Source organism: Ceratotherium simum, chromosome 22, assembly GCF_057802395.1.
Source record: "Ceratotherium simum simum isolate JZ-2026a chromosome 22, ASM5780239v1, whole genome shotgun sequence".
Lineage (NCBI taxonomy): Eukaryota > Metazoa > Chordata > Mammalia > Perissodactyla > Rhinocerotidae > Ceratotherium > Ceratotherium simum.
The window spans coordinates 42,973,777-43,000,291 of record NC_141921.1 but is presented as its reverse complement, the minus strand read 5'-3'; the positions used below and the strand labels follow the sequence as shown (position 1 = coordinate 43,000,291).

General features: G+C 41.7%; 1 protein-coding gene across 1 annotated transcript in view; it reads left to right on the top strand.

Moving 5' to 3' along the window:
* PEX14 (peroxisomal biogenesis factor 14) overlaps nucleotides 1-26,515 on the top strand; it is a 135,630-nt gene that overhangs the window by 1,152 nt on the left and 107,963 nt on the right. The window contains exon 2 of the mRNA XM_004425570.3: nucleotides 14,970-15,017. Within this exon, the coding sequence (XP_004425627.2) occupies nucleotides 14,970-15,017 (48 nt within the window). The remainder of the gene's footprint in view (nucleotides 1-14,969; nucleotides 15,018-26,515) is intronic.

Below are 26,515 nucleotides of genomic sequence, written 5' to 3'. Positions count from 1 at the left end.
ACTTTTCAGCAGCCCACTGGTATTTTGCTTCCTTCCTGGGCAGAACACCACTTAGGGTTTCTTACTCTTGTATTCTTCATGATAAGCCTATTACAGGAATTGCTCTTAGAGGAGTTATGTGTTCCTCAGACCAGCTTCCATTAGGAGAGCGAATGATTCAGAGAGAAGATGCCTGGATTGTAAAACATGGGAAATAACTAGGGCTAATTTTGGCCTTCTCATTGTCAGAAATTCTGGAGTGTGGGGTGTGTCCTGGGAGGAGGGGCCCTCCTTTCTTGCCTAACCCCACTTAGCTTGCTGAAATGCTGAGACTTCTCAGAATCGGGGCTTCTCTGAACTGTTTCATGTTAAGAATGCCCACAGGCCAGGATTAAAGGGGGCCTTCAGTCTCTCATTTTTCTAGGACGTCTAATTTGCCAGTGCTGTGAAGGTTACTAAAAATCTTGCCACTTGGAGCCATTGTGGTGCCCAGGGATTCCTCTGGTTCTGGAAATTGCCTTCTCTGTACATGTGGAAAGGATCTAAGGTCCTTTAAGGGGGCTTGGCCAGCACTTGTTTGGTTTTTGGTTCTGCTTCTCCTTTGCCCTCCTTTCCAAAGCTGGTAGAGATGGGATTTCATCAGAATATGCTGGCAGCCTGGGGAAAAACTTCTTGCCAAATTCTGTCACTGCAAACGCACACTCTTTAAGTGAACCAACTTTCTTGAGCATTTTGCTTGTTGTTTCATTTTCAAGTCTTGATCAGCCTGGTTTCCCATTTCTCTAGTCAAAGCAGAGTGGAGTTGAAAGAGCTGTTTGGATAATTCCTCCAAAGCTGGTTTTTATGTGAGAAGAGCTGCATTAGATCTGTGGGGCTGGGCCAGTATTCTGTCTCTTATAGAAAGTTTGTTAGTTGGCTTTGTGGCATCAGTCTCTCATTTTGAAAGATTAAGGATGAATAACCAATCCTTTCTTCCCTTGAGAGGCAAGTAGAGCAGTGGTTAAAAGTATGGGCTCTGAAGCCATCCCCACTGGCTTAGAATCCTAGCCTCACTAGTTACTAGCCATGTGATCTTGTACAAGTTACTTAACTTCTCTCTTCTTAGCTCCTCCATCTGTAAAGTAGGACTAATACTAGTGCCTGTCTCATAGGGTTGCTCTGAGGATTAAATGAGTTAACTTATTTTAGAACAGTGCCTGACATAGTGTGTTATCTATTATTCCATTCAGTAAACTCTGGATTTTCACTCACAAATGATCTAAACCTTTCCTCAAGCACTATTATAATGTCTTTTGGGGTATGATTTTTCATATGTTGACCACTAAGACCCCTAAAGTTATTCCTTTTTTGCAGGGAAAGATTCACCCCAAGCTAACATCTGTTGCCAATCTTCCTCCCCCGCCTAAAGCTCCAGTACGTAGTTGTGTATAGTGTAAGTTCTTCTGGTTCTTCTGTGTGAGCCACTGCCACAGCATGGCTACTGACAGACGAGTGGTGTGGTTCTGTGCCTGGGAACTGAACCCGGGCCCTGGAAGCGGAGCCCGCCGAACTTTAACTGCTAGGCCATCAGGGCTGGCTCTAAAGTTATTCTTTTGTTTGTTCTGAAGTGATTTCCTTGAAGTTTAAAGGAACACCCTGAATGCTGGTGTTTATCCTAGCTGTCCTTTGTGACTTTTAGTTTTCAGTAACATACTTTTTAATAATGGTATAGTGTTTTTAGTCTATCTTCAAGACAGTCTGTTGGAATTACACTTATTGCTTCATATCCTTGTTGTGTTTTTGCCGCATTAGTCTATTTTGCATGGCTAATCTCTTATCAAAGTTCCTTCTCGTCTGTACATGTTATGGCCCGTAGGAAGGGGAAATGCTATCCCTATTTCTGTACTTTCCCACCAGCTTTGCTGTCTTCAGCGAAGAGCAGAGGCATGGTTCAATCTGATTGTTTAATGGTTATTGAATATTGAATATTATTGCAGAACATAGATTTCAAATCTGTTGAGCTTCACTGGGTATAGTAAATTTTTGGTTGAGAAAACACAGAAGCAGGGGAGGGAGAAGAGCACAGTGAAGACGTTATGGAGTGGAAGAGCAGGGCTTGTAACCTGAGAGACTTTGGTTTGAACTTCAGCACTTATTCACTATCGGGCTTGTCACTTCACCTCTCTGAGCCTCAGTTTTCTTCTCTGTAAATTGGGTGTAATAATAATTACCCTAGAGGGTTGTTCTGAGGGTTGATGAAATCACAGATGTGAAGAGCATCTGGTGCACAGTAAGTGCTCAGTGAGTGTCAGTTTCCTTCTCCAAGTGTCTGCTTGTAGTTTTGGAAGTCTCCTGAACTCTGGAATAACAGTAGTTCGAACAAGATATTTTGCCCCTGTAGAATTTTGCCCCTATGTAGAATTTCCAACCTACAGAAAAGTTGAAAGAATAATACAGGGAACTCCTATAAAACTCCCATAAAAACTTTACCAAGATACACTGTTCACATCTGCTGAATTTGCTTTATCTCAGTCTCTGTATATTCTTTTTTTTTGAAAGATTTGTTAGTAAGTTACGCACATCATGCTATTTCACCCTAGAGTACTCACCTTGTCTCTCATAAGAGTAAAGTTATTCTCCTATGTAACTATAATACCAGTATCACACAAGAAATTGAGTATAGATAAAATATTATTATTTAATAATACAGTCCACGTTCAGATTTTCCAAATTAAAAAAAAAAATCAGAATCCAGTCAAGAAACAAGGATTGCATTGATTTGTCTCTTTAGTATGTTTTAATCTAGAATGATTCCCTAGTCTTTAAGAATTTTTTTTAACTTTTTACTGAAGTTTAACATATACCCAGAAAGTATACAAGTTATGTGTCCAGCTTGGTGAATTTTCAGAGTGAACACACTTGTGTAACCAGTATTCAGATCAAGAAATCAAATATTACCAGGACCTCAGAAGTCCCCCTCATGTCCCTCCCATCCTTATCCAACCTCCCAAAGGCTGTCCCTATTCTGATTTACAATCTGTAGATTAATTTAATAGCTTATTGAGTGACAAAGTCCTTGTGGCCAAAAACTTTACTGTGGAATTCCAATAGGTGTGTTGTGGTCAGTTGAATGAGTTGTGGCAATGTATTTACCTGTGTAACCACCACCACAATCAAAGATCAAAACAATTCCATTATTCCTAAATGTTCGCTTTTGCTGCTTCCCAGTAAATCCTAGCCTTTGGCCTCAGGAGATCTGAACTGCTTTCTATCACTGTAGATTATATTTTTCTTTCCTAGAATTACATATGAATGAATTTATAATGTATGTATTTCTTTTGTGTCTCATTTCTTTTGCGTAGAATAATGTTTGTGAAATTTATATTGGTGTGTGGATCAGTAATTCATTACTTCTTATTCGTGTGTAGTAGTCCATTGTATATATATACCACAATTTGTTGATCTCTTCACCAGTTGTGGACATTTGGGTTATATTACTGCATAACAGCATCTCCACAAATTTAGCAGCTTAAAACAGCATGCATTTATTGTCTCACAGTTTCTGTGGGTCAGGAGTCAGGACACAGTTTAGCTGAGTCTCACAGGCAGCAATCAAGGTGTCTGCTGGGGCTGTGATCTCATCTGAGTCTCCATTGGTGAAGGATCTGCTTCCTAGCTCATGTGGTTGTTGGCAGCATTTAGTTCTTTGTGGACTGTAGACTCAGGACCTCTGCCTGTTACCGGCTGTCAGCCAGAGGCTACCCGCAGTTTCTTGCCACATGGATCTTCCCAATATGGGCACACTCTTCCTCAAAGCTAGCAAGGGAGAGAGTCTTTTAGTATTGTAACCACATACATGTAATTACATGCATCCTGTCACTTTTGCCGTACTCTCTTGGCCAGAAGCACATCACAAGTCCTGCCCACACTAAAGGGAACAACACAAGGGCATGAATACCAGGAGGTGTAGGGATCGTGGGAGTCACCTTAGAGTCTGTTCCCCACATTATTGGTTCTAGTTTGGGGCTCCTATAAATATTTATGTTTAAATGTTTGTGAAGACATATGTTTTCATTTTTCTTGGTAAATACCTGTGAGTGGAATTGCAGGGCTATGTGGAAAGTATATGTTTAGCTTTATAATAAATTACCTAAGTGTTTTGCAAAGTTGTACTATTTTTCATTCCCACCAGCAGTGTATGAGCATTCCCGTTGTCCCACGTCCATACCAACACTTGATATTGTCTGTCTTTTAAATTTTAGCCATTCTAGTGAGTGTGTAGTGTTATTTCATCGTGGTTTTAATTTGCATTTCTGTGATGACCTAATATAAGCATCTTTTCTTGTGCTTACTGGTAAAGGCTGAGGTTCATTTTCTTCCCATATGGATATCAGTTCCAGCATCATTTGTTGAACAGATTACCCTTTCTCCATTGAATTATCTTGCCACCTCTGTGAAAAATAAAAAAATTATATATACATAGGTCAGTTTCTGGACTCTATTCTGTTCCATTTATCTAGATGTCTATCCTAATGCAAATGAAATACTGTCTTGATTGCTGTAGCTTTATAGTGAATCTTGAAATAGAAAGTGTAAAATCTTCTGACTTTATTCTTTTTCAAAATTGTTTTAGCTTTGGTCCATTGCATCTCTATATAAATTTCAGAATCAGTTTATCAATTCTTACAAAAAAGCTTGCTGGGATTTTTATTGGGATTGTATGGAATCTATAGACAAATTTGAGGGAGAATTGCCATCTTAATAATATTGATCTTCTAATTCATTAACATGGTATATATCTGCATTTAGGTCTTCTTTTTTTTTTTTTTTTTTGTGAGGAAGATCAGCCCTGAGCCAACATCCAATCCTCCTCTTTTTTTGCTGAGGAAGTCCGGCTCTGAGCTAACATCTGTTGCCAATCCTCCTCCTTTTTTTCCCTTTTTCTCCCCAAAGCCCCAGTAGATAGTTGTATGTCATAGTTGCACATCCTTCTAGTTGCTGTATGTGGGACACGGCCTCAGCATGGCCGGAGAAGCCGTGTGATGGTGCGTGCCAGGGATCCAAACCCAGGCCGCCAGTAGCGGAGCGCGTGCGCTTAACCGCTAAGCCACAGGGCTTAACGCTCATGTGTTTTGAATGTTGTCAGGTGCTCTTTTTACTATCTGTTGAGTTGATCTTATTGTTTTCTTCCTTTATTCTGTTAATATGGTGATTTATGTTGATTGATTCTTCAAATGTTAAACCAATCTTGTATTTGTTGGGTAAATTTTACTTGGTCATGATGTGTTATCCTTTTTATATGTTGCTCGATTTGGTTTGTCAATATTTCGTTAAGGATTTTTACATTTATGTTTATGAGGGATATTGATTTATAGTTCTCGTCTGTGTATGTGTGTGTGTGAAATCTTTGTCTAGTTTCAGTATCAAGGTAATACTGGCCTCGTAGAATGAGTTGGGAATTTTTACCTTTTTTTCTATTTTCTGAAATAGTTTGTGTAAGATGGGCTTTTTTTTTTTCCTTAAATGTTTCATAAAATTCACCAGTGAAGCTACCAGGGTCTAGTGTTTTCTTTTTTAATTTTAATTATACACTTAATTTCTTTTTTAGTCAAGTATTTTGAAATTATGTTTTAAATTATTTAATTATATGTTTTTAAAATAGATAGGGCTATTAAACTTTTCTGTTTTTTCTAGGGTCAGTTTTGGTATGTTGTGTCTCAAGGAATTTGTCATTTCAGTTGTTAAGTTCATTGTTTTAAAGTTTTTCAGGGCCGGCCCCATGGCTTAGTGGTTAAATGCACGAGCTCCGCTACTGGCAGCCCAGGTTCGGATCCCGGGTGCACACCGACGCACCGCTTCTCTGGCCATGCTGAGGCCGCGTCCCACATACAGCAACTAGAAGGATGTGCAACTGTGACATACAGCTATCTACTGGGGCTTTGGGGGGAAAAAGGAAAAAAAAAGGAGGAGGATTGGCAATAGATGTTAGCTCAGAGCTGGTCTTCCTCAGCAAAAAAAAAAGAGGAGAATTAGCACAGATGTTAGCTCAAGGCTGATCTTCCTCACAAAAAAAAATAAATAAAAAAAATAAAGTTTTTCATAGTGTTCCCTTGCTATCTTTTAAATGTCTATAGAATGCGCAGTTATTTCTCCTTTTTCATTCCTAATATTGCAAATTAGTGTCTTCTTTCTTTTTTCATTGATTGGTATAGCTAGAGGTTTATTGATCTTAATACTCTTCAAAAACCCAGCTTTTATTTCATTGATTTTTCTTTATTGTTTGTAATTGTTAATTTTATTTCTTTCCTTCTATTTAGTTTGGATTTCATTTGCTCTTATTTTTCTCACTTTTTTTTTTTTGTGAGGAACATCAGCCCTGAGTTAACATCCATGCTAATCCTCCTCTTTTTGCTGAGGAAGACCGGCTCTGAGCTAACATCTATTGCCAATCCTCCTCCTTTTTTTCCCAAAGCCCCAGTAGATAGTTGTATGTCATAGTCGCACATCCTTCTAGTTGCTGTATGTGGGACGCGGCCTCAGCATGGCCGGAGAAGCGAAGCATTGGTGCGGGCCTGGGATCGTAGTGGAGCGTGCACACTTAACCACTAAGTCACGGGGCCGGCCCTCACTTTTTTTCTAAAGTTAGTACTTAAAACGGTAAATTTCCTTAAGTGCTGCTTTAGTCGTATTCCATAAATTTAGATATGTTGTATTTTCATTCAGTTCAGAATATTTTCTATTTTCCCCTGTGATTTCTTCTTTGACTCATAGATTATTTAGAAGTCTGTTGTTTAATTTCCAAACGTTTGGGATTTTTCCAGGTTTTTTTCTGTTATTGACTTCTAGTTTAATCCTGTTGTGGTCAGAGAGCATACTCTGTATGGTTTAAAATCGAGATTTGTTTTATGGTCTGTCTTGGTGATTTTTCCTTATGAACTTGAAAATAATGTGTATTCTTCTGTTGTTGGGCGGAGTGTTCTACAGACGTCAGTTAGGCTATGTTGGTTGATAGTGTTATTTAGGTCTTCTATATCCTTACTGACTTTTTGCTTAAGGAGAGAGAATTATTGAAGTCTCCACCTGTAACTGTGGATTTGTCTCTTTTTCTTTTTAATTCTGTCTGATTTACTTCGTGTATTTTGAAACTCTCATTGTGTGCATACTTATTGAGGATTATTATGTCTTCTTGATTGACTCCTTTATTTTTGAAATGTCCCTGTTTATCATTGGTAATATCTGTTACTTTGAAGTTATCTGAGATTAATATTGCCACTACAGCTTTCTTATGATTAGTGTTTGCATGGTGTATCATTTTCCATCCTTTTGCTTTTTACCTACGTGTGTCTTTTGTTTAAAGTGTGTTTCTCGGGGCCGGCCCCGTGGCTTAGTGGTTAGGTGCGTGCGCTCTGCTGCTGGCGGCCCGGGTTCGGATCCCGGGCGTGCACGGGTGCACCGCTTGTCCGGCCATGCTGAGGCCGCGTCCCACATACAGCAGCTAGAAGGATGTGCAGCTATGACACACAACTATCTCCTGGGGCTTTGGGGGAAAAAATAAATAAATAAACATTTAAAGAGTGTTTCTCGTAGACAGCATACAGCAGTGTCTTGCTTTGTCCCCTCCCAGTATGACAATCTCTGCCTTTTCATTGGGTGTTTCATTTCCACTTGAGGTAAATATAAATACGGTTGACTTTAAGTCTACCATTTTGCAGTTTTTTAAATCTGTTCTTTTTTTTCCTGTTTTCTTATCGTCTTTTGGATTGAATTTTTTTGGGATTTCATTTCATCTCTGCTTTTGGTTTAGCTGTACCTCTACTTTTGTTTTTTGTTTATTGGTGATTGCTCTAAGGTTTACAATATGTTACTTTATCACAGTCTACTTTCAAATGGTATTTTACCAATTCACATGTTATTTAAGAACCTAACAACAGTATACTTCTATTTCCACCTCTCATCCATTATACTTTTAGTGTGATAGATTTTACTTATACGTATGTCATAAACCCCACCATACATTTTAAATTATCTTTTTAAAATAAAAGTATGTATTTATTTAAAATATCTTTTGTATTTACCAACATATTTACCATTTCTGACATTCTTTTGTGTAGACCAAGTTTCCATCCAGTATTGTTTTCCTTCTACTTAAAGAATTTCTTTTAACGTTTCTTGTGGTATAAGTATACTGTTGACAGATTCTTGCAGCTTTTTTTTTTTCTGAAAAACGTTTTAGTTTGTATTCATTTTTGAAAAACATTTTCACTGGATATAGAAGTCTAGGTTGATAGTATTTTTTCCTGTGGGAATTTAAAAAATACTGTTCATTGTATTTTTTGACTTGCCTAGTTTCTGATCAGAAGTCTGAAGTCATTCTTAATCTTGATTAATATCTGTAGGTAATGTTTCTTTTTTTTCTTGCTACTTATAAGATTTTCCCTTTTTCATGGGTTTTTAGCAATTCGATTATGATGTGCCTTAGTATGTGTCTATGTTTGCTTTCCTTGGGGTTTGTTGAGCTTCTTGGATCTGTGAGTTTGTAGTTTTCATCAAACTTGGAAATTTTTCAGCCATTCTTTCTTTTTTTTTTTTTAATTTTTTGTTTATTGCAGTAACATTGGTTTATAACATTGTAAAAATTTCAGGTATACATCATTGTACTTCTATTTCTGCATAGATTACATCATGTTCACCACCAAAATACTAAATACAACCCATCACCACACACATGTACCGAATTATCCCTTTCACCCTCCTCCCTCCCCCCTTCTCCTCTGGTAACCATTATTTCTTTAAATATTTTTTTTTCTTTTTTTGGTCTTTTTTTTCCCCCCTCCTTCATTTTGGTGAGTTTCTGTTGCTATGTCTTCATGTGCACTTACCTTTTCTTCTGCAGTGCCTAAACTGCCCTCATTCCCATTCAGTGAAACTTTTATTTCAGATAGATTTTTCATCTCTAGAAGTTCTACTTTCTTTTTATACCTTACATTTCTCTCCTTACTATGATCATGTTTTCCTTTAAATTCCTTTATTTATTTATTTGTAATTTTTTTTGTAATTTATTTATTTTTTTGTGAGGAAGATTAGCCCTGAGCTAACATCCATGCCAGTCCTCCTCTTTTTTGCTGAGGAAGACTGGCCCTGGGCTAACATCTGTGCCCATCTTCCTCCACTTTACATGGGACGCTGCCACAGCATGGCCTGACAAGCGGTGCATCGGTGTGCACCTGGGATCTGAACCCGGGCTGCCAGCAGCAGAGCATGAGCACTTAACCACTCTACCACGGGGCCGGCCCCTTAAATTCCCTTTTTTCCCAAAATTGAGGTCTGATTGACATAAAAGACATATTAGATTCAGATGTACAACATAATGATTCCATATTTGTATTTTTTTAAATTGAGTTAAATTCTTGAATAAAGTTATAACACCTGTCTTAATGTTTTGTCTGCTAATTATTTCTTCTAATATTTCCTATTATTGTAGGTCACACTTTCCTGCTTCTTGACATATGTTGAGATTTTTGATCAGATGCTGGATGCTGTGAATTTTACATTGTTGAGGGTCTGAATTTTGTCATGTTACTTTAAAGAGTGTTGAGCTTTGTCTGGTGGGGAGTTAAGTTACTTTTGGTTCTTTTTGATTCTTTCAAGTCCTGTTTTTAAGCTTTGTTAGGGTGGATCTAGGGTGGCCTTTACCCTAGGGATAATATGACCCCCCTACCAAGATGTGGCCCTTCCAGGTCTCTATTGAATGCCTTGAATGTGCAGTGAGGACACTCCACTCTGCTGCTTGGGACTCGTTGAGACCTGTGAGGGTTCTGGGAACTCTTTACCTCTCAGCTTCTTCGTCACTCTTTTTTTTCAACCTCATGGAGTTTCACTCTATGCGTGCACAAATTTTAATATTCAGTAGAGACTTAAGGGAACCTCTATGCAGATTTCTGGAGCTCTCTTTCTGCATAGTTGCCTCCTCTCTGGAACTCCTCCTGCAACTTTCAGCTGCCTTAGCCACCCTGAACTCCAATCTCTGTTTCCTGAGCTCAGTGAGATTGCCCTTCTCTGTTGGGAGCCCCCATTCCTCTCTTTGGTCTGAAATATGCCTTCAGCAGAAAGCCAGGGTGATCTTAGGGCTCATATCATTTGGTATGTTCGTTAGGAATCATGTGTCTGTACTGCCTGCTGTCCAGTGTCTACAAACAGTGTTGTCATTTATTTTGTTGAGTTTTGTAGCTGTTTACAGCGGGAGGGTAAATCTGGTCCCTATTACGCCATCATAGACAAAACAGAAGTCTATTGGTTGATTTTGGGCAGAGGAGTGACGTGATATAACTTCTATTATCTCATCTTATCCTGAATGTGAGGTGGTGGTGTTATTCCCATTATTCCCATAGATGAGGAAACTGGGGTTCAGAGAGGTTGACTGTATACCCACAGTCACTCAGTTATTAATGCCAAAGTTTGTACACTTGTCACTGTACCAGTGCCTCTCAAAAAATATTTGTTGAGTTAGATCTTACTCTTCCCAGCAAAGAACTGTGCGTCAGACTGGCTTAGGACATATCCAGAGTTACACAGTCACCTGGCAGATGTAGGGTGAGTACTCTAGACCTGGCTGTTCTGCCAGTTGCTCAAACCTGAGCTGTGTGTGCAGTTGATCTTTGCTGGGCAGCAGGGTCAGCACGTGGGCATGCCTTCTGGCTGGGGAAGGTCAATGCCTGGGCAAGCAGGTGAGAGTACCCTTGTCTCTATCAGACTGAAAGCGTTTCTCTGCCAGTGTGGTCCTTTTTTGTTTTTCTGTCTTTTAAAGCAGTCTTATGCTTTTGCTCTTCTTCCTTTCCTGCTCTGTGCATTCTGGCCCCCAAGGATCCTAACTGTGGATTGCCTTACAGCCTACTTCTTATACCTTTGATTTCTAAACCTTACTATTATGATTATTTTTAAAATCGTAGACTACCCTGTCAAGATTTCCAGGATCAAGTTGGAATTTAATTTGTAGGGATTTGTCTCAAGCTGGAAAACAGACTTGACCACTTAAAGGGGATCACTGTTGAGGCAGGTGTTGAGAAGTGTTGGGCTTTCATAAAAGCTGTACTGGTGAGACTAATGGACCTGCCTGAGCTTGGGGATTCAGCTTCTGACAGGCAATCGGCTGCTCAGACCTTTGCCTTTCTTTGAAGCAGCATTTAGAGCTGCATGTTAAGGATGAGAGTCTGTCCTCCTCAGCATAAGGAAGCAGAATGGTGAGGATTCTCTGAGGGGTCCTGTTGGTATGTTGGGTGGAACAATTCTTCATTGCGTGCATTGCGGGACATTTTGGTCTCCCAGGCCCCTGCCCTCTAAATGCCAGTGAGACTCCCTGATCATTGTGACAGCCAGAAACACCTCCACATATTTTCAGATGCCCTGTGGGGGTGATTCTGCCCTGAGATTGAGAACCATCAGGCCTCAACGTTGCACTGAGAGTAGGCCAGGTTTGTGTTAGGTTGTAGGTGAAATGTTCCAGTGAAAGACACTGCCATGGTTCTCTGCTTGCTTCATTTGGGCTTACATATACAAGGTGGTTCCTTTGTTTTAATTTTTTAAATTAAAATTTTAATTAAGCAAATATTTATTTGTTACCAGTGATATTCTGAGTGCTGAAGATCAGCCTTCAATAAGATGGTCAAGTGCCTACCTTCAAAGAGCTTAAAATCTAGTGGAGATAGATAATAAACTAGTCATCCAGTGAAGAATTTCAGATGGTATTATCAAGGAAATCAACATGGAGAGTAGTTGGAGGATGAAGGCTGTTTTGGTCATCACACAGTCTTCTAGAGGACACTGAGATAGGAAATGGGGGTGGTCCATTTTGGACTGCAGATATTTCAACATGAACTGGAGAATCATCTAGCATATAATTAGTATTATACGGGCAATTCCCAGATTGGCAAGAAGTCCTCAGTGCGTTCATTTACAAGGTCTGACTGACCTCAGACAGCACTGCGAGTGAGAATGCGGTGTGGGGAAAGGCTGGCTCCTCTCTTAGCAGCCCCGAGATTGAGCTTAGAGGTCTGGCTGAGAGCTTAGAGGCTCTGGAAGCCAAGACTTGAGGACTTTGGAGAGTGTTGGTATTTAGATTCCTTGGTGGGGATATGCACACACATATGTGCTTGTTGTAGGCTTTGAATCTCCCTGTATATGAGGGATGTATGAGGAGCCAGCATCAGTGGTGGATCCCCCAAGGAAGAGGGGACTGAGTGTTGGGATGAAAGGGAACCTTCCTTTTTAAAATTTTTAAGAATTAAAAAAAATTTTTTTAAGCAGAATACACTTAACATGGCTCACAAATTAAAAAGGGACAGAAGGGTGTATGATGAAGGAGACTTACTTGGTGTTGTATGCTGTTTCAAGTTTCCCTGAGGCAAATGTTAGCTATTCAAGAGTTGAACTAATTTTAAGAGAAGTTCCTTGGTGATAATGATTCATAGTGATTCGTTGCATCTCAGGAAGAAATTTTGGGTTAAGTCAGAATGGGGCTTCCTAGATATTAAATCTGTTTTCATTAGTTTGTTTGGTCTGGCCTCATAACCTACATTATTGTTTATGGGGTAGTGTTAAGACTGTTGCTTAATAAAATGTGGTCTAAACAAACCTGGTTATTTTGATGAAGTAGAAGGGTTCAGACTCCTTTAGTACGAGTTACTATCTGGGTCATCATGGACGGTTTCCTCATCAGCTGTAAATTCACACATTTATTGTGAGAACGAAATGAAGAAAGAGCTAAATAAATGTTAGCAATTAGTGTTGGTGTTCACCAAATAGAGTGAAGGAATACCATTATCTCAGGAAGATAATGATCCATTCACTTACATTAGAACCATTGTTCTGTTCTTTGTTGCCCATTCATTCATCTGTGCTTGATACTGTCCTAGGCCCTAGGGATACAGTGATAAGCAAACACAGACAGTTTCTGCCCTTGTGGAGTTTATAATCTGGTGAGGGACATAGGCATCAATCAGATAATGACACATGTAAAACTGCAGTTCTGCTCAGTCCTTCAAGGAGAGATATATGGTGTTAGTGTATAATAGTGTATGATAATTTGATCCTGTCATGGGTGTCAGAGAAGCAGTGCTTCCCCCGAGGAAGTGACTTAGCTGAGACCTGAAGGATGACTTAAAGTGTCAGAGAGAAGGGGAGGAATAGCATATGCAAAGGTCAGTGTGTCTGTTGTGGGCGGAGCTGGGGAGTGTGGTGCCACACAGACCTGAGCTGTATTCAGAGTAGATGCAAGGCCTTGTAGGCCACACTGAGAAGTTTCTTCTGTATTAGAGTTGTTGTTGTTTACTGGGGTGGGTGGGTGGATGGAGGATGAGATCAGATTATCATTTTGAAATGATAGTCTGTTTACAGTGTGGAAAATGAATTGGAAGAGAGCCAGTATTGGTGTGGGTGAACTGATTAGAAGGCTATTGCGGTGGTCCAGACAAGAGAGTTTGGAACTTGGACATAAGTGATGGCAATAGAAATGGAGAGAAGTGGATGGACTGGTTCCATGGATATTTAGGGAGGAATATCGGCAGGACTTGATAATGTGTTAGCTCTGGCAAGTGAGGCAGAAGGAACAGTCAAGATGGCTTTTTGGATTCTAGTTTGCATATTTTGGTGGAAGGTTATACCATTCACTCAGACGGGGAACTCGGGAAGAGGACATGTGTGGCAGAGGGAGAGGATTGTGAATCTGCTGTAGGATTTGTTAAGTCCAAGAGACAGAAAGGCAGTTGGATGTAGAACTCGGGTCTGGGCTAGAGATCTAAATGCATGAGCTTATGGATGCCTGGAGCCTTAGGAGGTAGGAAGCAAGGAGGGAGGGAAAGCATGCTCAGATTCCCTGACACTTTCTAGTTAGCTTCATGCTGGCTGACCTTGTCCTGGGCCAAGAAGGGGCTCTTGAGACAGGACGTGGGATGAGGAGATAGAGTCCTTCTTCCAGCAGAGTCCTTGCTACTGTGCTGTGTGCTAGCTGTGTGGTGGCAACTGGGCGTGAGGAAATCTTTGAGGACCCTCTGTGGACTGGACTCTTTCCTCTCCCACCTTCTGTCCTTTTTCCTAGGAAACCTGGCACTTGCTGTCTGAATTAGCTGGGAGGAATATGGAGGCTGGAGGCTGGCACCTGAAACCCACAGATTAGCTGTACTTGTCTGGATATTATCTGTAGATAATTGGAAATTGGCTTGAACATGAGTAACAGTAAACTAATCATAGCTGTCTCATACTGCTTGTTTTATTCTTTTAGAGATTTGTAAATTTCTTCCAAGTCTGTCTGTCTCTGTCTCCATCTCTCCCTTTCTCTGAATTTTGGCCTGCTCAGCCAAGGGTTGAAGGCAAATGTGAGGGTGAGGAGATATCCAGAAAAGGAAACAGGCTACAGCTACATGCTGCCTAAGTTATTTACAAAAGGACTTAAGTCTTGCTTTCTTTACTACTGGGGATTGGTGTCCTCAGTGACAGGTGATGAATAGGAACCAGTGGATAGTTTACTGGCTTCCTGACTCCAAATGGATGCCCAGAGAAAATCCTGAGTGTGGGCAGCTGGGGCCCCCCTGTGGCTGGATCTGGTTCTCCACTTTGGCTTTGCTCTTCCTATCAACACAGTGGGGAGATGGCAAAAGGGAAGTTTTGCTCCCACTTAAAGCCTTTCTTCTGGACTTTGCTGCTTCCATGGGTTTTGTGATGGTCCTCAGCCCCTGCTGCTCAGCTGCTGTACTTGGGCCGTCTTAAGCCAAACCCAGCCTCCTCGAGTTGCTGTGACAGTGAACCCAGAAACAGTCTCTTCATGTTCGCTGGCAAATTTAGACTCTTCGGACTATTTCTTATAGGTAGTCCACCACAGAACACTCTACAGTATGAAAAACCGGTGGGAAATATGAGAAATAGGTGTTTGTGTGTGTTGCTTGAGAATAGAATGTCTTTGGTTTTTTGATGTCCATTGGGTGGCACTGTGATCTTATTTTTGTTTCTATTTTTCTTTGCAGCCAAGCTCTACTCCAGGAAGTGAAAATGTGGTGCCTCGAGAGCCGCTGGTAAGTACCCAAGATATATAGTATCCTTTTCTAATAATTAAAATACGGTGTGAGTTTAAAGAAACCTTCTGATCCTATGGTTTTGCATCAGTAGTGTCCCTTTAAAGGTAAGTGCTATGTGGAGACTAACCCCGTCAGTGACCTCTGACCTCTGACTTCTTTTCTGATGTGCAGGTATTAGATCTCTCCTTAGTAAAGCCTGGTCGTTTCTGGAACTAAAAGCATCTACCCCAGGTGGTGATGCGCCACTTTGTTTTTTTTTTTTTTTTTTAAAGATTTTATTTATTTATTTTTCCCCCAAAGCCCCAGTACATAGTTGTCTGTCATAGCTGCACATCCTTCTAGTTGCTGTATGTGGGACGCGGCCTCAGCATGGCTGGAGGAGTGGTGCCTCGGTGCGCACCCGGGATCCGAACCCGGGCTGCCGGCAGCAGAGCGCACGCACTTAACCGCTAAGCCACGGGGCCGGCCCTGATGCGCCACTTTGTTTGTTGCTGATCAGTAGTAATTAGTGAGATGCTGATACCTTTGGAGGTTGAGTTGGAGTGAGGTTGCTGGGCCTGACCAAGTTGCTGCCTGATTGTCTGAAGTAGCCATTCTGCTCCTCAGGGTGAGAGCACATCAGGTGGCCTTTGAAGAACAGGTAAGAGAGGGAGTTCTGTTTTTGTCTGGTCAGTAATTAGGTTTGGGATACTCGTTACCAACAGTATCTGCCTGTACTATTGATAGGGAAGAGGCCTACTAAGTACTGAAGGAAATTTTCTTTACAAAGTGCTTTTGCTTTGGTGGTCTGAGCCCAAGTCCCTGCCTGCCTGTCCGCCCCATTTTCATGCTATTTTGCATTTCAGGCCCTGCTGCAAATCTTGTTGGCTGGGTAGTAAGACCTGTTGTGTACAAACCAGATAAGTTTTGTGGAGGGGCCAACTTTAGGTTTAACTTTTCAGAGCTTTTTCTTTCTTTGAGTAGTGATAGCAAGCATAGGGATGTTCGCCAAGCTTTTATTTCGGCAGGGCCTGTAGTTTTACCTCTTTTTCTTTCCTCTCCTTCTGGCAGTAGTGGGAGGAGGTGATGTGAGCTCCTTAGCTGGTATGAGCAAGTCTGGGTTCTAGCCTGTACTAAGGCTTTCCAAGGCATAAGGTGGGTTGGATTTGGCTGAGCTGTGGAAAGACCAGGGTGATACAAGCCCTGCCAGGACTGTTTCAGGGGAACACTGTTGTCATTCATGTCACCTGTGGTTCCCAAGTATGGCTCATTTCCCACCACTCTCCACAGTGGCTTCATTTCACTTTTTTGGTATTGCCTGGGTTCTTCCTTGAGGTGATGGTGGTGTGAAAGCCAGAGGAGGCTTTGCTCTGCCAGTTCCTTAGATAGGGAGCTTGAATGTTTCCCGTGGGGCCTGTCTAGGTGCCCCTCAAGCTGAAGTTGTGGTTGGTTTTGGACTAAAGTCCAAATTGAACACTATAACTGTAGTCCTCTTCAATCTTTTACTTCCTCAGTCTTTTTGTAAATTTTTGTCTCCTGATTTAACTTGATCACTGGAAGAGTGGCCAGTCCATCTTTTGGGGCATGATTGAATAAACCCTCAGTAGTGAGCCCTAAGCAGTTGGCAGCCTCGCTAATTTCTGGGCCCTGCAGCTTCTTTGCTCTGCTAATGTTTCTGTACACTGCTCTTTTCCTGCTGTACTCTGCATCTGCTTGTTGGTTGGTTGTATTTTTATTTCTTTCTTTTCTGGGAGGCCCTGAGCAGTCTTCAAACCCTGGTAGCCTGCGATTGTCCAGAGTTCAGACTCATTCTCTCCAGGCCAACTCTACAATTACCTTATATTTAATTAATATTTTTTCGCCCCTTTACGTACTTGCTGCATAATTGCTCAGAGGAAAGAAAACACATAGCAGCAATTTATATATATATAAAAAAACCAATAATTAAAAAAAAAAAACTCGAAATAAACTCCCATCTCATTTGGGCTGATCCTATGAGTTGGGTAATTAGGGCCCTATTAAAAGGTAGACCCTTTCTCCTTCCTCTCTTTTTTTTTTTTTTTATTAATTTTTTCATATTAAACTCCCATAGTCTCTCAGTCAAGCCCTTATTGCTTTTGGCCAACCATTTGCAGCAGCCTGATTAAATGAGGGCACCAGCCGAGTTGTATGGTCTTGTGTGAGCTACTTCTGCCTCTTGGGAGTGGTAGTGGGAGGGTGCCAGGCAGAGGAGCCCACCAAGGGCTAGTGAGGGCTCGTGTGGCAGGTCAAAGGTACAGGACAAGCTGCTGTGAACTGGCACCAGGCTGGATGAGAGTCACAGGGTGCTGGAGAAGCAATGGCGTGGCAGCCCCCACCCACAGAAAACCCCACTGCACTCAGCCTGAGTCACCCTTCCACAGTGGGAAGTTTCTCAGGCCATGCATATTAGCATCTCCTGGATGCTCAGGAGGAACAGACAATTGAAGAATAAAACTAAGCCTTCTTCTCAAGTAATTTATATATTTTATTTGGGGAAGAAAATGTGTTTGTACACATGAGACAATTAGCAAACAGCACAAGACTGTATGTAATTTTAGCAAATAGTACAAAATCATATATAATTTGGTGCAGAATTGCCTGGCTGGAGTATGAGAGCCCTCATTATTCAGAGAAGGAAGAGCTCTGCGGAGAGTGGAGGAGGGGGTACTGAGGGATGGTTTTTGTGAAACTTGAAGCAAGGTCTTAAGGAGTGGGTATTCCACTGTTGGGGGAACACCCTGCTAAGTTGTTTTTGTTTTTAACTGAGTGCGTATTTTCCACAAAATTTCTTAATGGAAGCTGCCTGTTCTCTACACTAAAAGGACCACAAATAATCTTATTCTTTGTCTTCAGAACTAGATCCCTTTGGAATAATTTTTCCCTTTATTAAAAAAGTGAGTTACGACAGAAGAGGCTGTATTGAGTAGTCAGTACAGTGCAAGCGACATTGAGAGGTGGATGTATTTGGGTGTCTGCATTATTATTTTGTTTTATTTGCAAGGGAAGGAGGGCCTGATTTTTATTTGTGTCCTCTCTGGACCTTAAAAACTGGCTTGTGATTTTGTAGTGAGAAGTACAGTCTTGTAGTCTTTAAATGACACATTTGTGTTTCTAGCCCTTCCCTGTCTTGATTCCACCCCAGTAGTGATGCTGTGCGTTACCTTCTCTTGGCTCCAGTCCTTTTTCTTCCCAAAAAAACAACCCAGCAATGCTGACCGTATTAGTGGGATAGTTGCTTTGTAATGTCGTAATGTCCTCAGGACTGCAGATTGGTGAACAGATCGTTCTTGATAAATTCTGTAAACCCCCAGTTGAAATTCTCTGATTGTTAATGACAAAACTTTTTGCCAAAGTTATAATGGTTGATTGCTTTTTCTTCCTATACTTTCTTCACTGAGCTTTGCCTCGTAGGGCAGTTTTTTTTTTTTAAATTGATGTAATGGTTCATAACATTGTGAGATTCCAGTTGTACATTATTATTTGTCAGTCACCCATAAATGTGCCCCTTCACCCCTTGGGGCAAGCAGTTTTGACAGCCCTCCAGTCCTGACCTCCAGCTTCTCCTAGACTCCTAGAAGGTTCGAAACCTTCTGTAAACTTCTGGCAGACCCGTGTTTTCTCTTCACCTGTGTGTGCACCTGCTCGGGCTCACACAGAGGCTCTGGGTCGGGTACCTGCACCACTCCAGCAGGATCAAGTCCCTCCCAGTCGATAGGTCTTTAAGAATGAGTGGACAGGGCCGGCCCGGTGGCTTAGCGGTTAAGTGCGCACGCTCCGCTACTGGTGGCCTGGGTTTGGATCCTGAGCGCGCACTGATGCACTGCTTCTCTGGCCATGCTGAGGCCGTGTCCCACATATAGCAACTAGAAGGATGTGCAACTATGACATACAAGTATCTACTGGGGCTTTGGGGGTAAAAAAAGGAGGAGGATTGGCAATAGATGTTAGCTCAGAGCCGGTCTTCCTCAGCAAAAAGAGGAGGATTAGCACCGATGTTAGCTCAGGGCTGATCTTCCTCACAAAAAAAAAAAAAAAATAGAATGAGTGGACAATTGTCTGTATGGAGCAACTTGGTTCTTGTCTTGCTTGGATACAGAAACTGGGGTTAAGTAATCTTCTGAGAGTCTTTTTAGTCATATGATTTTAGGTTATATGAAGTAGGCAGTAAATAAGGTTTTGTTTACATGTCTGCTCACTTGTTTCGACACAACAAATTCCTCAATATTCAGCAATACTGTTGCTCAGCCACTTTATACAATGCTTGTGGGTTTGGACTAAACTGGAATTGCAGCTTTTTGCTTTGACACTAAGTTCTTTCTAATGGGTGAGTCTTCTCCCATTCTCTCTTCCTCTAATTTGTAGGTATAGTTTTTTGTCTGTTTTTTTGTTTCTCTCCTTTGCTTGCATCCCTCCACCAAAATAATCCCAAACTACAATAAATGTATTTTTATAAATGATGATGGTGGGCCGGCCCCGTGGCTTAGCGGTTAAGTGCGCGCGCTCCGCTGCTGGCGGCCCGGGTTCGGATCCCGGGCGCACACCGACGCACCGCTTCTCTGGCCATGCCGAGGCCGCGTCCCACATACAGCAACTAGAAGGATGTGCAGCCATGACATACAACTATCTACTGGGGCTTTGGGGGGAAAAAATAAATAAAATAAAAAAAAATTAAATGATGATGGTAATTTCTACTTTATCACCTTCCCTAGGATTAATAGTTTTTAGCATGCTGAATTCTTAAAAATAAGGATGCTCTACACTTGCAGATCCAGGCTGTGTCTCAGCAGTTTTGCCCTCCAAGTACAGAAGTATCCTTTATCCTCAGATTTCTCCCTGAGGCTAAGATGGAACCTTGCCCCGGGGGTTCTACATCATGTATTTGATCTCAGTCCTTCTGGTGGAGCTCACCCACCTTACACTTGGGACACCTAAGATTTTCTCTTTGGTTTTTAAGTCAATTAACCAGAGGCTGGTAATCAAAAGGCCATTAATATCTTGGTGAATTCAGGGAGCTGGTCTGTGAACTTCTCTTTAAGAGTAGCTGTGACTAGTTGCCTGTCTCCTCAAGTCCTTTCACACGCATTCCTGGCACTGTGTCCCTCCATATTTGTGTCTTTTGTGGTTAGAGTACTTTAGTGTACTAGTTGGCAGGCTCACTGTGGATAGGTGGTTCTCCTGTTTTTTCCCCATAGAGATACTTCTGAAGGATGACATTCACATGCTCAATGCATTTCTTTGTATATACTCATGTACATATGTATGTATGTATGTATACATATGTAGAACATATAACACACATATATTTTATAAAATTTAAAGCACTTGCTGGGGGAATAAAATTGATTTTAATATTGTGTTTATGAAAATGTTTTACAAGCACAAGGGTAATGAAATTAGCCATTTAGAGATTTCAGGAAATTGTCATTTTTCCAGGAAATAATGAATAAATATGGCAAGTCTAAAATATTAAGCATTATTATTTTAGAAATCTGTAGTGGTTGATTTCTGTGGGCTGTAGCAGAGTTAGGTTTGCTGAAGCAATCTGTCATTTCCACCCCTGATTCCCACTCGGATGTCTGTCTGGATGCAGGTGACTGGGGATGACATTATAGGGATGGTCCTAAATCTGCACTATTTATTTATTTTTAAAAAGTGAATCATCTGCAGATTTTGATACGTAAACTGTTACTAGCAACTCATGGTGGGGGACACCGCTCTTCTGAGAAAATTGGGACCAAAGTTAAGTGTAAACAACTGGGAGGTGGGGCTCGTGGTTCATCTTTCTGCTGATGACGTTGTCATGTGACCAGACTCCAGATCCTGGGCCTGAGGCCTGGGCACCTTTCAGATAGAAAAACATGTTGGCTTTCTTCCTTCTCCACTCCCCTCCCTCAACCGTGGAGAACCTTTAGTGAAGAAAACGTTGCTCTTTTAACGCTGACAACCTCTTGTTGGGAGGGTACTTGAGGTTCCCTCCTGTCCTGCTGACTGGGGCAGGAAAACTGGGTACAAGTAAATGCTAAAATGGATGAACTTGAGAAGAGCCTCATTCTGTCTCTGGGTGGCTTCTCTGTAATCTCTAGGCCACTTACTGATTTTGAAATTACTGCCTCTTCCTATTCCGTCCTTCCTATTACAGACTGAGAAGGGTTATTGAATAGACTGGGCGGTGCCCTTTAAGTTCTTTCCTCTTTCAGGTAAATGAAGAGGTTGTTTCTTTCAGTTTTCAGGTATCCTTTTACAAATAATTATTAGATGAATTGAAACTCTTAGGAGTAATAATTAAAGAAATGGAATTTGAAATAGTTATTCAGCTTTGTTTATACTTTGGGTTCCTGGCTTTCATGGTAATACTTGATATTTGCTATAGTTCCTGTGATCAGAGGCCCTGGCTTTTGGATATCTGAACAGTGTCCTTATTTTGGAGATGTGGGAACTGAGGAACTGAGCACTCATGTGCCTTTTTTCAGGGCCACACAGTGATTGGGGAAATTTAGTCTTTAATCTTGTCACCAGCATCATTCTTTCAGAAGAAGAGGTTCTGTTTCCTCTCTTTTCTCCTGGAGGTACAGTCTCAGAGTTCCTGCAGGTGCCCTACCTTAACCATTACTGAAGATGGGATGTACAAAGCTCTTATTTAGGCAGAGGGACGTTCTGAAAAGGTTTTTCTTTTGTTTAAAAGCAATCATTATCTTATTTGATAGAATTTCATTCAAAGTGTCCTTTTAAGTGTGACCCAAAGGATGGGTATTCATGTGGCAAACTCAGTAGATCCCCTTGAGCCCCCAGTTAGAGAACCGCTGATTGTCATGGTGCTTAGGACAGCTGTGTGCTCTACGTTTTCCAGGATGATTTCAATTTAAAATATTTTAGCCCTTTGTCAAACCATGCAGACCAATTTGGGTTTGAAAAATATGATCTCGTAGTTAATCCCACTTCTGTGCCGTGAGAAGCCGCAGGAAGATAAAGTGGTGCTTTGGAGAAGGACGCATTCGCCGCCCTTCCCTCTTCCCTCCCAGCTCTCCTTTCTTTTATGGTTTGTAGTTATAACCAAGATTTATGCTTGTTGCTCCACAAATCTTCTCTCTGCCATTATGAGTTTGTCTGAACAGTCTAGAGATGGGGCCGACACTGAGTGATTCTTGAGGTAAATCTACCCGGGGGCACTCCCTGACACTCAGAGTCAGAGAGGAGCTAACTCATAGCCCCCAGTGGATTGCATAAATTGCCCCTGTCAAGAAGAAGACATGCTGCCACCTCTGTGACCTCTCGCCTTAGCAGTGATCCTGGTGGCACAGCTGTCCTGTTTCTGCGTACTGAGTCTGTGGGGTGGCACTCTGGGTCAGCGATCACTCCCTTCACCCAGCAGTGTCCGTCAAGAGGCCTTTCTCTTTCTGTAGCCTCTGTGGCCCATTGGGGCCACAAGAGGGTCTTTAGGGGCAGGGCTGCTTTTTCCAGCCTGGTGAGGACGAGCTGCTAACAGAATCAGGCTCGCAAGTTAATTATTTGTATAAATGGTTTAGTTTTTGCACAGCTCACTGAAAATGGATTTTGGTGGAGAAGGAGAAAAAGTAAACATTTGTTAAACATCTTTTTTCCCCCTTATACTTTCCTTTATCCCTGTCCTTTTGTCTTGTGTGTACTTTTGAGAGTCATTTCAAATCTCTTGTGAAATAAAGTGGCAGCATCAATAAATACCTCTTTTTTAAAAGTATCAAGAGCTTGCATTAGACACATTCCTTGAAATGACCAACTCACTGTTGTGGCGCCATGGAATCTAGTTGCCGAGGCCCAGGGTGCCCTGAACAGGCAGCCCTTCAGCCAGTCAGGCCCACACCCATCTGCAGACCAAGAGGTAGTCAGCTCACCCCGCACCTTTGTGTGCCAATTGTATTGGTTAGTGGATTAGGCAGTTTTATTCAATATGCTGTATATGTGCTGCCGAAGCGAGCACATTAAATATGCTGTAAATAGGTGAAATATAAATGTGAACAGAGGGATCTACAAATATAGTGTTTTATAAACAAATGTGAAAAGAGGGTTCTGTGAAAACTAAGCTGAATGCTTTCGTAACTGGGAATTGCTAAAAAGATTGCTGTCTTTTTAGGTGTGAGTGAAACGACAGTTAAACTAGGGCAAGATCATAAAAATTTAGAAGTATTTGGTACTTAGATTTGCTTTATGAATGTCTTTAGGTTCTGGCTTTGCTTTAGAAATTGTGAAAAGTCTGTTATGGGTGGGGTTTATGTAAGAAAGACGTCTGGGAACTTCAGCCTGTGGCCCACACTCAAAGAAAAGGCATTGGCTCTACATCAAAAGATTAGCAAATGACTGTACATTTATAGGTTTTAAGTTAATGTAAAATGTTTAAGGTATGTAGGGGAGGCTCCATTTTTAATGATTCCCTGCTTTAACTGATTTTTCAATTAACTCACCAATTACTAGCTCTGATCACATAGGCCAGGAGGGCTTCTGCTGAATGATATGCTTGCTGGTTTCTTTATTTTGTTATCGTGTTTCATTCTAACAAACCAGTGGGAATTACTCTTTTTCACAGTTAACTGAGAAAGAAACTCTTCTTTCTCAGAGGAAACAAGCCCAGGGCAGTCAGGTTCCTACAGCTGGTAAGTGGCAGGACTGGGATTTAAACCCCAGAGTTGCTACTGCTGAGCTCTTCTCTCTGTCCGAGTTGAGCAGGCTGGGAGAGCAGGCAGGGGCAGTGTGCTGACCTCGCCAGAGCGTACAGTGCGGGATGGGGGCTTTGGCTTACGTTCAGGTGCTGCCTGGTGATTCTGTGCTTCCTCTGAAGCTGTTGCCTTCGTGCGCTCTCCCTGGTTGGAGCCTTTTGTATGCATCTTAGCTGTTGAAAAGGCACCTATTAATTTATCACAGGTGATGTGGGCCTCCTCGTGCTTGGAGGAGGCGGCTGCTCCCATGTACCTCACTAATGACAGGTTACGAGATCGAGGCGAGATAATAGGATCTTTTCATCTTATGTCTGTAGAGCAAGGTGCTATGTCCCTGGTAGCTTCTAGGGGGCAGCAACTGCTTGTTATTCCATCCCCTGCTGGCAGAGGGAAGGTTCCACAATTGAGCAATTTGCTTTTGACTCCAGCTCTTAAAGTGGTGCCTTGCAGGTCACCTGAATCCACATAAGAAACTATAGTATCCAGCATCTTCCATTTCTGCTTTCTCTGCCCACTCAGGGAAATCCTTTATCTGCATCCCTGTCACCGTCTGCAAATCCCTCACTGTCAGAGTTAAGGCAGCAGAGTTTACTTGCTTTGAAGATAAGAGAATAGAGATGTCTTTAAGAGAGGAAAATCTTTTTGTCAGGTCTTACTTGTTGCCCCTGATAACCCACTCTAATAATGTTTAGATGTTTTGAAACTTTCCGCTGTGGGCACGTGTCTTTATTCTGTTGGAAACACCACTGTCACATGGTTGATTACCTGTTCTTCCTATCAGCACTTCCCTCAACTCCTCCCCACTCCCCACAAAGCCGGGCTCACAGAGGTTTCTCTACAATTCAAAATGACTCATTTCATAAGAACATTAAAGGGGAAACTTTGGATTTGCCAATTTTTTTTTAGACTTTGAGGCCCAAGACTGACATATGGCCGACTTGTGCCTTGTCGAAGGGAGTAACTAGCTCCCCCGCTCCCAGAAGCACATATTTCACCATGGCCCTGCTTTCAGATCTTCGTCCAGTTGTGAGGCTGAAGCAAGTGATGAAAAGGAGAAAGGTTGGTTTCAGGCACAACCGGATGGTTGCAGTACACACAGAGAAGCAAATTGGCGGTGACAGTTCAGCCCTGTGAGGTTTATTTAGGATTAGCTAAGAATTCTCAGTCCTGACTCCACTGTGGGAGGAGCTGGTGACCGATGCCGCTTTTGGGGCTTTGCATTCTTGCGGGCTTTCATCTGAGGATCCCAGAGCACTGGGGAAGGGTAGGAGTTTCCATTCTGGCTCTGAGAGTGGCTTTCCTCAAAGACAAAGGCGTGCCTCTTAACCTCACCTCTCCAGCCTCTCTCTCTGTTGTCTATCTGAAAAATGGCGGTTAATAGCATCTGCTAATGAACAGACGAAGTAACTAGAAATAGTGGCAAATCATTTGACAGTGAAGTGGTTTATAACTTCTGTTTATCAAATGATTATCATTATCATTATTGTTATTTCTATGGGATTTTTGAAGAATCCAGCCTGGTCTCCAGAGCCCCATTTATAAGACATTTTATTTCTTCCTTTGTAATGTCTAGAAATAACTTTATTCTGGTGAAATCCAGATCTGTAATCCCCCACTGCCTCCCCCAGCTCCATTTTTCTCCCCTTCCTTTCTGCTTCTCTTCCATTACCTCAGCGGGCTCCATCAGGTGGGGTATCCCCTACTGACCAGACTGGCAGAGCTAATACTGGCTGGAGGAACGCTGTGGTGTTTGTTTTTGCAGTTCCTGGATTTGGTTTAATGTACAATTGATTTTTTTAATGTATTTAATCTTTTTTTTCTTACCTCACAAGGATTAACCTGCACAAACCTCATTTTATCCTAAGTGTGGCTTTGGGAGGAAGGGAGAAGAAAATTGAGTTTCTCTAGCTTATTTTATTCTTTCACTTTTTATTTTCCGAATGGCTTTTCCTGCCGAAGCAGCTCTGTAAAATACAATGTATTTTAGTGGCCATTACTTACTCATTACTAACTGGTCTCTCCTGCTTCCCTTTGTCTGTGAACTAAATACAGGGGCCCTAAAGATAATTGGTAGCTCTATCACAGACTCTCCAATTATAGATCAACAGGGGAGGCAGCCCAGTGATGGTTTGTGGTTGGCACTGGCTGCCCACCTAGCAAACTGGAGTTATCATTCTGTATCTGCCACCGAGTTGGGCTTGACTAGTTGGTCCTTTCCTAATTTTGTACCTTGGCTTCCCTAATTGCATCGAATGGTCTCCCTGATTTACAGGTTTCAACCTCATTTTATCCCTTCGTGTAGTTCTCACGTCCACGTTGTCTTTTCTTAGTTCCTGCCTCTTTGTCACTTCTATAGAGTATTAACGTAGAGAGATTTTGTTTCTGTTTTTCTTTGTGGTTCATTGGTGCCTAGAATGGTTAGGTAGCAGGCTACAGATAAAAGATTCTCTTGAAACTAGTGGTTTTCTGTACAGTTTTGTCTGCTGAGGGCAAGTAAAGGCAAGTCTTTGTGGGTGCCCAATTTAGCCCCCTTTTTGAGCGATTATCTGATTTATATTCCAGCTTATCTACTTTGCTCTGGCGTAGGAGGGAGAAAAGTTGCATCTCACTGTTAGGCTGCCAAGCTCTTGGGTAAGGCTGTTAGGTGCTGAAGTAGGAAACGAGTCCCTATGTTGTATGACCATATTTCCAAGCAGAATACATTTTTGTTTGTTTCCTGGGTATTTGGCATCTAGGCATCTGCTAAACCTTCTTTGGGATGGACACATATCCTTATTGCTCAGCTTCCAGCAGGAAATAGGCACAGTA